General features: G+C 36.7%; 1 protein-coding gene across 1 annotated transcript in view; it reads right to left on the bottom strand.

The window, feature by feature from the left end:
- Spock3 (SPARC (osteonectin), cwcv and kazal like domains proteoglycan 3) overlaps nucleotides 1-15,742 on the bottom strand; it is a 382,391-nt gene that overhangs the window by 14,322 nt on the left and 352,327 nt on the right. Inside the window, exon 7 of the mRNA XM_051182485.1 lies at nucleotides 6,788-6,907. Within this exon, the coding sequence (XP_051038442.1) occupies nucleotides 6,788-6,907 (120 nt within the window). The remainder of the gene's footprint in view (nucleotides 1-6,787; nucleotides 6,908-15,742) is intronic.

The following is a 15,742-nucleotide window of genomic DNA, read 5'->3' as shown; positions in this document are numbered from 1 at the left end:
AAGGCCTCAAACTAACATTATCCTTAAAATCATAATACAATAAAAAGTAACTCTATTTCCTTCAGCTGACAATTATAATGTCTAGGTGTTTTTAGTATCCTATTGCCATTCTAAAAATATTATTTTTGTGATTGAAATAATATATATTAAACAATACAAATACATTAAGCATTTCTCTACATGAAAATTGTAAGAAACTAAAAAGTTATCACAGTATTGACATTATGTTGATGTAAACCAATATACAAACAGAGTACTCCTGTTCTCCATTGGTTTACAAAATATATGTCAAGGTTATGATAAGATGTGTTCAACTAAACATCAGATTACTATTTTCTCAATGGAAAAATCTGTTATCATCTGTTTCAAAATTATATCATAAAAATTAGACGTGTAACAGAAGTAACACACTCAGCAATGTTGATTGATAGCAAACTTCTCCATTCTTCATGCAACCACATTTCATATTCAGAGTGTTATGATACTTAAAGGGAATCAAACATTTTGAAAATTGAGGCTCAGCACATGACTTTACTTCTGTCCTGTTTCTGATAGAGTTGTGTCTTTCTTCTACTGGATACCATTGATTGTGTTGGTTACTTTTCTTTTGCTGTGTGAAAGCATCTGCCAAAAGCAGGGGAAGAAAGGGTGTGTTTTTGCTTGTTGATTGAGGGTATAGTCCATTATAGCAAGGAAATCATAGTACCTAAAAGTACTTCTAACAAGTTTCAAGATGATGAATTTTTCAAATTGTGGCCACAATCAGGAATCAGAGATAAACACAGATTCTCTGCTCCCCTATCTTTCTTCTTTTTATTTTGTTCAGAGCTTAGTCAATGGGATGGTGTTATCCACATTCAAGGTGTGACTTTCTCTTCTAAGTAAAATATTCCCATAGTGGTGTGTCTCACAGGTGGTTTTAAATCCAGGCTAACATATAGTAAATCTTAAACACTGTTACTCAAATTGTTAGTTAGAGTCAGTCTTGTAGGTCTCTTGTTGGCCCCTCCTGGAAGGAATCACCCTCCCTGTGGGATGCTGGAGGGGGATGGGATGAGAGGGTGGTCAGGGGGTATGGGAGGGAGGGAGAGATGGAAAAGGAACAGGTATTGATATGTAAAATAAATAAATAATAGTTAAAAAATAAAAATTAACCATAAGTCCATCTCTTATCACCTTCATAGCCAAATATATCACTTTTAAATGATACATTTTCTACTGTTTCCACCAAAGGGCTCCTAATGTAAAATGTGTTTAGTCTGTTCAAAAGTCTACATATTTATTATCAGTTTTAAGACTGTTCAAAAGTTCTTAGTCAAAGTCTCTCCCTTGTCTCAAGGGTAACTCTTGACTAAGAGTTAACATATGGTTGCATGTATCTACATCAAACATACAGTGGAACAGGATTGACATTACTATTCCAAAATAAGGAATAGGAGGAAAGCAAACAAAGACTACACGGAAGACTAAAACCCAGCAAGGAAATGCCAAAGTCAGCAGCTCTATATCTGCATCTGAGAATTGTGAGGGTTCATATGGGCTCGAGTTCTGTCATCTTAAATATAGATAGCCCTGTATGGTCTGACTCTCACCATTCCTACTGTTTTCCTGGGCCCTGGAAATTCCAACATCCTGGCAACTTGAGTGAAGCATAGATGTCATGTTCATAGAATGGCTTCTCAGGGCCTCTTTCTAGGGACTACTACCTTGTAATTCAACTCTGGCTTCCCCTGTTTGGAGCATCCATGAAAGGCTACACTATCTTGTAACCCTTACATTGTATATCTGCACAGCCAGCACCTTGCAGATAATGTATTAATGTTCTCTTAATAGCTCAATATCTAGTCTGGTTTCCTCTCATCACAACTGTAGTGGTCTGAACAAAGCGATTCTGTGAAAGCATTCCCTGTGTGGCCATTTTGAGGAGAAAACATTTTAGCAATATTCTCAGTTCAGACTCTGTTCTTTAAAGTGAATATGCATTTCTACCAGTTGGAGACTTTGATGGGTTTTACCCTAAATGGACTTTCCCATGGAGCAACTTAGAAACACTGAGTTAATTTTCAATGGCACTGATTTCTTAAAAATATACAAATGATTTTTCTGATCTTGCTTATTTTCTTGTTCTAAAACAGGTTATACATTTCCAATATGTGTCTTAACTTTGTGGATCTAAGAGTTGTGTGCGATAACATTGCTACTCCTTGGTTATTGTACCATCTTGACATTGCCTCCATTGAAAGGCTTAGTCTACTGTTTTTTAATTTCTCCCCATTCAAACCTTCATAACATGGCTCTAATGTACCAGATGTTTCAGCAGAATGCAACTTCAACAGGGTCTAGCTGAGACAAAACTATCAACAGATAGAGATCTCCTGGTTGTGATAGCAAAATGTTGTTTTACATATCTTTTAGCTATATTAGTGGGGTTTTTATATGATTATGATTATAGCAAATTAAATAACATCTCTTAAGGAAAGTTGCACTACAAATATGTACACATGTAAACTTATACTATATAAAGTACATACATAAATTACAGCTTTCAGTTTTTAAAGTTAGGATAAAATTATTACTTTCAATTTTTCTTGAGAACAATAATCCAAAGATTTTAAAAATTCAGAGTATATAATTTAAATCAATGTTGGCAGAGGAGACTAGTTATTATTATTTAATTAAAAACAGTTATAGATTTAGAATGAACAGCATACATTCATTGTTAGTATATGTTGCAGCTGATTTGACATTTAATTTTTTAAAGAATATTTAAAAGGACTGATCAAATTCATCAAAATAGAATTTTCTAGATGTTTATAATTATATAATTGTTATCCAAATGAAAGATAAAGTTTATTCCAACCATAGTTACATTTATTAAACTAACGTCAAATAAATTCTAAGGTTCTTATTAAGTTGAAATTATATTCTTATACTACCTAGCCAACTATCTGCTATTTCTTAATTGACAAATTACAAAAGCATTCATTTAAATGTCCATATTTTACCTCTCTTTTATGGCCTAGAGCATGCCACTAGGCTTCATTAATAAATATGTTTATTTCACCACATTAAAGAAACATACTGCAAAGAAGCATATGACTATAAAAAATATACATTTTTTTACACAAAATATCCTGAAATTGCTGATGCCTAATACTTTATAATTATCGACATCATATGTCTCTCTATAAAATGGGGAAAAAACTGAAATTAAAATTTTATGCAAGTATGAGTCTTCCAGAAAAATAACTTTATACAAGGTATATGACATTATTTTGGTAAAGAAATCATTTGTACTATAAGAAAATGACATATTCCTCCAAAACATATAAAACAAAATTAAAATGCATGACATGTTTAAAAAAGATTGCTAAAACCTTCTTCTTGGTGAATGATGCTTGATCATGATATTTAAGGATTCACTATATATATATGTATATATATATATATGTGTGTGTGTGTGTGTGTGTGTGTTTGTGTGTGTATACATACATATATATATATAACAACAAAATGAAATATTATCTTGCTACAAAACTAAAATTAAATTTTTCTGTCACTTAAAATGACAAAAAGAGTATAAGATTTTTTCTCCTGTCAAAAGATATTATAATTTCAGTTTTTCTTGTTTTCTGTGTAAAATACCTAAAATAATAAGAATCTTCCAGAATATTTTTAGACTTTATTTTAACCTCCTAATCAATTATTAACAGACCATAATACCTAAATACTGCTCATTTTTATATTAAAATGTCTAAATCAAGCCAAATTCCATGTTTTAAATTTTAAATGCATTTAGTTTACTGTAGTATAACTGAAAAGGTAATGATACAATGTTTAAATAGATTAATATTATCAAAGAAATGTAAAAACCTTAAACCTAGATGGGCTAGGACCTGGAGCCAGTGCCTCTTGCCTATTACTCCAGGACTGAAGTTCTGAGGGACCAGGAAGATTGAGTTGGGGAAGAATAGAGGACAGCAAAAAAAGAGATACCTTAATAGAAGAGCCATTATGGACTTAAAGAGTAATCTGGCACTAGGTTAATGTCCAGAGAAATAAAAGGATGACCACAACTAAGACTCTAAGCAATAGTGAAGCGGCTGCCTTAAATGCCCTTCCCCAATAATGAGATTGATGCTACCGTATTTGCCATCCTAGAGCCTTCATCCAGAAACTGATGGAAGCAGAAGCAGAGACCCACAGCTAAACACTCAGTCAAATTCCTGAAATCCATTAGAGATCAAGGAGTGATGAGCAAATGCGTCAAAACCAGCCTGAGAAATCCCACAGAAACAGCTGACCTAAATAAACAAGGGGGAACTCATGGACTCCAGAGTGAGAGCTTAAAAACCAGCATGGGGGGAACCAGGCTACCTGAACATGGGTGTTAGGAGGCTTGGGCAGACTTCTGGGTCTGTGGTAGTGGACCAGTATTTATCCCTAGTGCATGAATGGACTTTGGAAATCTATTCCCCATACAGGGATACTCTATCAGCCTAGACACATGAGGGAGGGCCTGGGCCCTGCTCCAAATGATGACAGACTTTGATGCTTCCCCATGAAGGGTCTCATCCTTTCTATGGAGCAGAAGAGGGATAGGATGAAGGTTGGTGGGGGGGGAATGGGAGGATGGGAAGGAGAGGGAACTGGTATTGATATATAAAATAAGGTTGTTTCTAATTTAAATTTTAAAAAGGGGGAAAAAGGAGAAATCAAGAGATGTAGTTCAAATTGCAAGATCAACAGACAGGAGACAGCTGATTTTTCAAAACTGATTAACAAATTGAGAAGAGGACACTAGGATTGTCATGATTCAGAACTGTGAAGAAGCCAAAGTCCTCTGGAGGAAAGCTTTGGTCTTTGATTTGCAAAGAGAACATTCTTTATAAATGTGTCCTCCATTGACTTCTTAAGTGATTCTGTGCACTCCATTTTTTTTCTCCTTTCTTTGGCAGATACTCAACTCTAGAGAAACTTCCTGCAATTTAATGAATGATCTTATTCACCAGGTCTCAGGACATGTCCTGAATGAAAATAGCACTTATGAAGCTAATTAATAAAGCAGGCACCTTGCTGTGTGCTCCAATTCTCCTTTGGTGTGTCTCCAGATTTAGGAGAGGGACTGGTCTGAACTCATTCACAAGCATTTTGAAAATGTGCTCAGTTGAAGCATGTATACTTAGAAGATCCCTATTCATACATTAAAATAATTACTATGCAATGTATGGTTCAAGGCAATCTTCCCCAAGACAGACATTTTCTTCAGTGTAATGAAGTAGATACACTGATTTGCTATCACTATGAAGTAAATTCAGACAGAAAGATGACAGAAAACCAAAGGTTTATAATAGACAAAGACAAATATCAGCAACTCTCCTACAGTGTTGGTAAATACTATAACTTGTATGTATACACATTCACACAGTGAAAAAAATTATTTCCATGGATGATTTTAATTTTTCACATGTATTAAATAATCTTAGAGGTTGGGGTTGTGAAAAAAAATGGCTTAAAGAGAAAAAGTTAAGAAAGATATTCTTTGAAAAATGAAAACATTACTGATAACTGTGTGACATTGCTGTCATCAACAGAAACTGCATATTGATGATTCTAAGTAGGGTCACATTTTGGGAAATTCTTTGCCAGCTAAGCTACAGAAATATTCGGTTGTTCATAGCAATATCTAGTTTCTATTGTCAGTTCCCATATCATTTTATTTTTGTTTTTGTTTTTGTTTTCCCAAGAGCCAATGTTACATTTTAGTTATTGTGCCTAAGAGATTCTTAAGAAAAAAAAAAAGAAAAAGAAAAGGAAAAAAACCCTACAATTCCCTTGACCAAGACAGATACTTCCTGATATGCTATTGTTTATTGACGATAACAAGCCACATGTGAAATTTCACTACTTTAAACAAATCTGTTTGACCCAACTACACTAGATGTGCTCGATCACATGTATGAGGAAGGTAAGAAGCCAAGACATATGTTAAGATATATGCTTGCCCATGACTGGATAAAGGCAGGATCTTTGTAGACAGGAATTAATCAGGATATATGCGTATCATTGATTGAATCTTATGAATTTGCCTTTATAAGGATCTGCAAAATGCGACTCCTCATTTTTTGGGAACCATGGAATGCACCTAGCTAGAGTCCATCATTCTGGCCAGCATATAATTAAAGCTTGCTCCAATTTGGCTTAAAAAATTGTGGTAATGGAAATAATGGCTGGTGCAGAAGCTAAAACCCATGCTAGCTAAGCACTCTATCTGAAACTGACTTTTAAAGAACTTGCTTAACACTGAACAAAATTAAACAGATGACTTTACTTATGATCACTAAGTAGTACCAAAAGCCTTTTGTTTTAAATCCTGCTATACATAGAGCTTTGGACTTCCTCTCTTTTATTCCTTCTTCTTTTCTTATTTTTGAAGTGCTCTCTTATGTAGCCCATGGGGCCTCGAACTCCTACTACTGCCACAGTCTCCAAAATTCTGACGTTTTAACAATGTACCACTAAGGCTAGTAATATTTCTATTGTTCAGTTCTGATAGATCATCAATGCGATAAAGACACAAGCCTCATTCCTAAGTCAGAGCTGACCTAAAGGCTTTATATTTTACTTTCTTACATACTACCATAGAAGTTCTTTGAAACAATGAGCTGGATGTTGTTCATCATATAGGTAAAGAGTAAAAGTTGATGAGTGTGTTTATTCTGAGAGTTTCACTGGTATAAGTCACCATCTTCAAGATAATAACTTTATCCAATTTTAAATATCTTACTACTTCTCTCAGGCCTCAGCAGTGCTTTGGTCTTCTTATTTTGACTTCCACTCTCATGAAGGGCCTTGAACCAGTCGCGAAGTCTGTTTGCCACTTCTCTGAATTCCAGGTCACTGCAGGCTAAAGAAAGAGAAATATGCATTTAATAATAGCAAAAAAAAAAAAAAAAAAAAAAAAAAAAAAAAAAAAACACTAACGGATTACTGGATAGTTTCCTTCTGAAACACTCCACTTCTCAGTTCCCTTGGTGGAATGCAGAAATAGTTTCTGCTTTTGGACGGGGCTCATCTTTGCCTATAGGCATTCTGGTTATCCACACACTTGGGTGACAAAATGCCCCCTCACTGTGAAGAGACATGGTCCCACTTAAAGTCAGACCAAGCCTCCCTTTCTTCCTACCGTTACTTCTTAAGTAACCTAACATATGATGCTAAACCTTGGAAGGGTTCTGAAGCCTTTGCCTCTAGCAGGAATCTCTAAGATTATATTTGAGGTCCCCATGTCCCTTCATGGCAACCATTTTCTCTCAGGAAGCCTTCTTTTCACTGACTGCCTCTGACCTTTTTCTTTCACCTTACTCTCTTGCCTAACTGTCTGACCTAGGTAGGAGGCCAAGCTGTAATCACACACAGATAACATAGCAAAATGTTGGGACAAGGTAACCTGTTGGGCCTGATTCACAGGTGCCCTTGTTAGATCTGGGAGCTCAGTGGTGCTGTCTTCTGTAAGGCCAGGTCAGCCAAAGGTGCAGAAGACTTACTGGGGCTATGACTATAAGGATTTAGTCATTATGCTGGCCTGCCCCTGTCACCTGGCAGAGTGCACCCAGGCAGCCCTCTGGTCAGCCTAGGTTCAAAGGACCCCTTTAAAAGAAAGACCTCTTCCCACTTATGCTCCCTTTCCTTGCTTTCTTTTTTGCTATCCTCTATTTTCTAGTTCTCTTTTCAGCTCCTTCCTTTCTTCTCTCTCTTTCCTTGTTCCTCCTCTTTCTCTGCTTCTCCTCTCTTTCGGCTCTCTTTTCCAGCTCTCTTGCCTGCTCCTCTCTTTCCCGCAGTTCTCCTTGGGCAGACAGGACTTTTCTCGTCTCCCTCTTCTCTGTCTCTGTGTTTCTCTCTTCTCTTTCCTCCCCTTCCCCCTTCTAATAAAACTTAAGCTCTTTCTGCCTGGCATGTTTGTCCCTCTGCCCCAGTCATCTGCCCAACATTGAATCTGCCAAGTGCTCCCACACAAAGTTGTCCCCCATGCAAGGTTTCCCACACTTTATCATAACAATGACAGCACTCATTCAGCTGGAAGCTCTGATAATCTTCCATTGTTCCTGCAGGTCTTTACACTTGGGACTGTCCATTAGGTTGGAGACACCCTTTATTACCTGGTATGTTGAGTCATTTTGAGACATAGGAGATACTCTACATAACTGGTCAAAGATTCTAAGAGGTTTACACCAAAACCCTCAGAACCTTTCACTTACCTGACAGTCTAAGGTCTGGGGTTCACTGGAGCTCCATAATTGAAATGGCCACTGCTGGCACGAAATTGTACCTTAAATTAGTGGTTCTCAACCTTCCCAATGCTACAAGTCTTAATACAGTTCCTCACATTGTGGTGACCCCAACCATAATTTTTGTTTCTACTTCATAACTGCAATTTTGTTCCTATTATAAATTGCAGTTAAAATACCTCATATGCAGGATATCCGATATGCAACTCCCGTGAAAAGGTCATTTGACCCCCAGAAGTGGTTGTGACCTCTAGGTTGAGAACCACTGATCTAAACAGATTCAAATAACTCCATAAGATTAAATGGTAGCCTGGCATGAGGTCCCCTCCCCACAAAACTCATAGTTCACTCTAAGCTTACAACCACACCCAGAGCCAGAAGGCTCACTGTTTCAGTTGGTCCTCCAAACTTGGGTCTTCACAATTATTTCTGACTGGGGTAGCAGCATAGGACTCTTTTACCCTATGTCTCTTTTGCCTTATGCTTTTGCTTTGGTCTACTTGTGTTTCTGTTCCTCCAAACCTGGGAAATCCTTGCTTGCATATTTAGCAGTTAAGAAATAAAAGCATTTCTGGTTGGCTGCTCCCATCTATAGTCACACACATACTCTTTATGGATATGTAGATGATTGGATCCAGTCTTACAGAGATTCAAATGTCTTTGATAAAACTAAGACTCATAAAAACTGTAAACATTTGATCTTTGTTAGGCTTTATAGAATTTGAAGAAACCAAGTCATATAAAAAAACTGGAACTTTGCAAAAGAACATTAAAAAATCTAGTCTCTTTATGGACTATATTTATAATTTAAACTTTTTTTTGATACCAAAGAGTTGGCTTTAGCCTTCTATGTTATTTGTGCATGTTATTTGTGAGGGATTTGACATTTGGCTGATTTCATCTTCATCTATTGGTTGAGTGTATAGAATAAAAATATAGAGATTTTTAAAAGGTTATATTCACAGGGTAAGTTTTAGAAAACCTTGTAAAATGAATCATTTATTCCTAAAATTATTGTCTCTGACTTGGCTAGTAGACTATTCTAGATTGTTCTAGAGATGTGCCTTTTGAGGTAAAAGCATGACAGTTAAAGGCCTCTGTGATTATTTTTTTTCTTTATTATTATTATTTTTTCTTATTTTACATATCAACCCCAGTTACCTCTCCCTCCCTCCCATGCCACCCAATTCCAGTCACAAATAATTAAAAGTAATTTCTTATGTGAGAATATAATTTGGAATTATATTGTCTTTTTATGCAGCTTGCATTTTACTATATGATATTGGAATTTAAATACAACAATTTGATGCTAACAAAATGATTTTAAACACTATAGCTATATAAGGTAATAGTCTCATTTATTAAAACTTTTACCTCCTCATGAAATTTTATTATATTTGAGGTACTCCATTTTTGTTCATTACATAATAACTGGTGTTGTTAATATTTAAAACAAGTATACAAAGTTTATCACCTACAAACAGGGAATATCTGCAAACAGACATTTTAGATGCTGTGGAGAGAATCTGGCTAAAAAGACCTTCATCTCTTTCACTGTAGATGAGTTACTACCAGTTAGTTCTCTCCTTTTTTTTTATTTTCCCCCTTCCTTTGATGCTCTGCAGCTCTCTGCCTCTTATGCCATCTTATTTTAGTGTAATAGTCTTGGCAAAAGCACAAGCCATTGTTACTCTGAATCAATTCTATGGTCACTTTATTTCACTGGCCCCTTCTGTCTTCTTCACCTCTGTTCCCTCATATCCCTCTGCTTTCCTAGGAGAGGTCTTAGTTTTATTCTGTACCCAAATGATATGCTTTCAGCCAACATCAATTTAATGAAGAAAAAAAATAAATTACATTAAAATGAGGAACAAGGCAAAGGTGACCTTTCTCTCCCTACATACCTGCTTAATATAGTCTCAGCTAGAGCAACAAGACAACTGAAGATCAAGAGAATTCAGATAGGAAGGGAGAAAGTCAAAATAACTTTATTTGCAGATGCTATGACTGTATATATAGGGACCCTAAAATTCATCCAGGAAAGTCTATAACTGACAAACTCTTGGCAAAGTCCCAGGCACAAAGTTATTACACAAAAACCAGTAGCCTTCCTACATACAATAGCCTCAAAAAGAAGTATAAAATATCTTGTGGTGACACCAAAAAGGAAGTAAAAGGCTTATACACTAAAAAGGAAGTAAAAGGCTTATATAATAAAGTTTTATGAAATATAAATAGAAGAAGCTATCAGATATGAAAGATCTTCCATGCACATGGCTCTATAGGATTAATATACCAACAGTAGTCATCCTACCAAACACAATCTACAGATTCAATGAAATCCTCATGAAATTAACATAATTCTTCACAGACCCTTTAAGGACAGTCTTCAGCTTCATATGGGAATGGACACACACAGACAAACTGAGGATGTTTGATAAATTTCTGAGTGATTTAAAAAGCAAAACTGCTAGTTATTACAATCCTGACCTTAAATTGTCCTACAGAGAAATAGTAATAAAATCAGTATGGTATTGACATAAAAGCACATACATTGTGCAATTGAATCAAATTGATGTCTCAGATGTAAATTCACATACCCAAGGAACCTAATTTTTATAAAGAAGCTAGAAATGCATACTGGGTAAAGAAAATATCTTTCTAAAGAGATGCTGGTCAAACTAGAAGGCTGCATGTAGAAGAATCCAAAGAAATCTATACTTAGCATGTTTTACAAAATTCAACTTCCAATGAATGATAATTCATTAATAAATGGAACCCTATGAAATTGAAAATCTTATGTATAGAAAAATAGGATAACATCATTCAGACAAAGCAGAAGCCTAAATATTTGAAAAGATTTTTTTCCAAGTCCACATTCAGTAGAGGACTAATATCCAAAATATATAATGTGTCAAAAGTGGGCATCAAGAAAACAAATAACCAACCTAGGAATTGGTGGCCCACATCTTTAGTCCCAGAACTTGGGAGGTAAAGGCAAGTGGATCTCTGTGAGTTTGAGGCCAGCCTGGTCAGCAGAGTGAGTTCCAGGCTCCAAAGCCAAAGAGAAACACTGTCTTGGAAAAAAAGAAGAAAGGAAAAGAAAGAAAAAGAAAACAAATAACCCACTTAAAAATGGGGTACAAATCTAAACAGAGAAATCTCCAAAGAGGAAACTCAAATGCCTAAGAAGCTCTTAAATTATGTTCAACATCCTTAGCCATGAGGAAAATGTACATCAAAACTACTTTGAAATTTCATCTTATATCTGGCAGAATGGCTAAGATCTGCATAACAAATCACAGCTCATGATTGTGAGGATGTTGAATAAGTGTTAGAATTGTGAGTGTCAAGTTATAAAGCTACTATGGAAATCAGTGTGGCAGTTCCTCAGAAAAATGAAACTGGATCTACTTCAATATTAAGCTACACTACTCAAGAGCATATAGCTGAAGGATAATTCATTCTACTGTAGCAACTTGCATCCACATTCATTGCTGTTCTATCCATAGTAGCCAGAAATCAGAAGCAGTCTATAAGTCTGTTGATAAATTGATAATGAACACATAACATGGATAATGAACACCCAGAGATAGATATTGGGGTTCCAACTGAATATTAGAAAAGTAAAGCAGTTAAGCTTTCAGAGAGCTCTTCTACCAGGGCTGAGATGGTCCTGACCTCAAGTGGTTGGGGATTAATTGCCCCTGATCCTATCTCATATACCTCTCTAGTTCTGGGATAAAGGTGTGAGCTCTTTTTCTATTTTGGACTGATTCACTTTCATGTAGCCCTGGGTGGCCTTGAACTCAGAGAGATCCATCTGCTCATGCTTCCTGAGTCCTTGGATTAAAGGAATGTGCTACTACTGCCTGGCCTCTGTGGTTAACTAGTGTAGCTGGCTTTGCATTCTGATTTGTAGGCAAATTTTATTAGATCATCACCACAAGAACATGTGTTTAAAAAATAAAATTCACCGCTAAATGGAAGCAACCTGAAACAAATTATCCTGAGTGTTGTAAACCAAACTCCAAAAGAAAAATATGGTATTCACTTTCACATTGATGTTAACTGTCAAGTCTTCTATAAGCAGGTTACAACTCAAATAAATATAGAGTAATATAGAGTAAGAAACTAGTTAGTTACAGAGTAAGAAATTAGGAAGAGGGATGAATTCCCTAGAAAGGGAAAATAGTATAAATACTTATAGTGTAGGGGCTGGAACAGGAGGCTCAAACAGGGAGGGAAAGCAAAGGGTAATCAGGGGAAAATGGGATCAGACAACTAAAACTGAGGCCCATCTGAGGGTTTGTATAGAAAAGTATTATAGTAGAATCCTCCAAATAAATACATATAGGAAGGTGATCTAAATGAAATATCCAAATAATAGGGAAAGAATTGAGTCCCTTCTGTACACTTCTTGCAATTAAAAGTAGATTCTAGTTCCAAGAATGGGTTATATCTGATTGAGTTGTTGATCAAAGAGGCCTGAAGGCACCAAAGCACACATGCTATTTATTACACAGGCCAATGGTTTCTCTCTACAAACTGATGGTAGGACCTGAGTCCTGAAGACAACACATACACAACCTATTGGACATAGAGAAGTTGAGGTGATATCTACCTAGAGCCTTCACCCATACTAATTGGTATTGACAGTCCTGGAAGTACTCTGCACTCTACCAAAGGTGAAAGGTGACTTACAACCTTGCTACAAACCCTTTGATTTCCAATGCTGACCTGCCAGCAACATGTGCTAATACAATGTTGGTACAAAACTTGTGGAGTAAACAAGTAATAACTGACTTGATTTAAGTCTCATTAGATGAGATGGAACTCATCTCTAATACAGGTGGCCAAAATTAGATACATCAAAGACCTAAAGAAAGAAATTATAGAAGATAACAGAAAATGGAAAGATCTCTCATGCTCTTGTATAGGTAGGACCAACATAGTAATAATGGCAATCTTGCCAAAAGCAATCTACAGATTCAATGCAATCCCCATCGTAATTCCAGCAAAATTCTTCACATGCCTCAAAAGGATAATACTCAACTTTATATAGAAAAACAAAAGATCCAGCAGAGTCAAAACAACCTGTACAATAAAGGAACTTCAGGAGGCATCACCATCCCTGAATAAAATCTACATAGAGCTATAGTCCTGAAAACAGCTTGGCATTGGCACAAAATTAGACAGGAAGAAAAATGGCATAGAATTTGAAACCTTGATCTTAATCCACACACCTAGAAACACCTGATTTTTGGCGAAGAAGCTAAAAGTATATAATGGAAAAAAAAAATAAAGCATCTTCAACAAATGATGCTGGCATAACTGGATTCTGACTTGTAGAAGACTACAGATAGATCCATATCTATTGCCATGCCGTAAAACGTAAGTCCAAATGGACCAAGGACCTCAACATAACTCCAGCCACACTAAACCTATTAGAAGAGAAAGTGGGAGGTACCTTTGAATGATATATTATAAGAGACTGCTTCCTTAACATAAAACCAGTATCACAGGCACTGAGATCAACAATTAATAAATGGGACCTCCTGAAACTGAGAAGCTTCTGTAAGGCAAAGGACAAAGTTAAAAAGACAAAATATCAGCCCACAGATGGTCCCCTGGAGAAGGGGAAAGGCACAACATCTCCCAAGCAAATTAAGCAAATTGGGAGCATGGGGATGAGCAAGGGGGAGTTAAGAGGAAGAGGAGGGAATAGGTAGGCATGAGGGAACAAGAAGATTGAGTCAGGGAAAGAATAGAGGCAATGAAGAAAAGAGATCCCATAATATAGGGAGCCATTATAGATTTTAAGAGAAATCTGACAGTAGGTTAATGTCCAGAGAAATAAAAAGATGACCCTAACTAACAATCTAAGCAATAGTAGAGATTCTACTTAAATGCCCTTCCCTGATAATGAAATTGACAATTACCTTATATGCCATCCTAGAGCCTTCAACTAGTTACTGATGGAAGCAAAGCAGACACCCACAGCTAAACACTGAGCCAAACTCCTGGAATCCAGTTGCAGAGAGGGAGGAGTGATAAGTAAAGGAGTCAAGACCAGGCTGGAGAAATACATAGAAACAGCTGACCTGAACAATGGGGAGCTCATGAACTACATTCTGATAGCTAAGAAACCAGCACAGGACAGAGTCTCTGAAGGTGGGTGTTAAGAGGATCGGGCAGGCTATGGGGCCTCTGGTAGTGAATCAGTATTTATCCCTAGTATACATATGGACTTTGTGAACACATTCCACATAGAGGGATACTCCATCAGCCTAAACACATGGGGGAGGGCCTGTGTCCTGCTCCAAATGCTATGTCAGACTATTGAAGACTCTACCTGGAAGTCTGCTCCCTGGGGAGCAGAAAAGGGATGGGAAGGGGGTTGTAAATAGGGGAGGTTAGGAGGGTGTGGAAACTGGGATTGACATGTAAAGCAAGCTTGACTCAAATTTAAATTAAAAAAACAAACAAACAAAAAAGAATTCTTGGATAGACTAGAGTGGAAGAACACTTGCTAAAAGATAAAATAGTGAAGTATTAGCAAACTTGAGCATTTTGAGTGAAGTTTTGTTTTACCTTTTGTTTTCATGTTACTTTAGCAACAATTATTGTTTAAAAATAATTCACAAACTGAGCTGTAACACAATAAATACCTGACTGGCACTAAAATATGCTACTCAGTTCAGCTATTGTATTACCATATTTTGAAAGTACAAGAAACATATAATTTTTTTAGACACTGTTACAACAAATACTTTTCCTTCTTGTTACAAAAGGTATATTTTTCTTTCCCAAGGACAACTACATCCTACTAATGCTCTTCTTCTTCTTTTCCTATTTAAAACTGAAAATAGACTTTTTCATACAATCTATTTTGATCATGGTTTTAACTCCTCCATCTCCTCCCTGTTCCTTCCCATCTATGCAGTTCTGTGCTTGCTTTTTCTCATAAACCAAATATTCACATGAGTGAATCCACCATCATAAAGCCGTCCTCTAGTAGTTGAGGGAAACAGAAGTAGACACCCACAGCTAAACACTGAGCTGGACTGGAATCCAGAAGCAGAGAGGGAAGACAAGACCAGGCTACAGAAACACATAGAGACAGCTGACTTAAACAAGGAGGAGCCAATGAGCCCCCAGACTGATAGCTGGGAAACCATTATTGGACTGACTCAGAGCCACTGAACATGGGTCTCAGTTAGTAGGCCTGGGTAGTCTAATTGACCTCTGACAGTGGAACCAGGATGTATCCCTGGTGCACAAAAGGACTTTGGGAACATATTCCCCATGGAGGGTTATTCCCTTAACCTAGAGGCAGGAGGAAGGGCTTAGTGCCTACTCCAAATGACTTGACAGATTTTGTTGACCCCTTCTGGAAGGTATCATCCTCCCTGTGCAGTGGGGGGGGGGAGGGATTGGGAGGGAGAGAGACT

This window comes from Phodopus roborovskii, unplaced genomic scaffold, assembly GCF_943737965.1.
Source record: "Phodopus roborovskii unplaced genomic scaffold, PHOROB, whole genome shotgun sequence".
NCBI lineage: Eukaryota > Metazoa > Chordata > Mammalia > Rodentia > Cricetidae > Phodopus > Phodopus roborovskii.
This window is presented reverse-complemented; position numbering and strand designations above follow the sequence as displayed.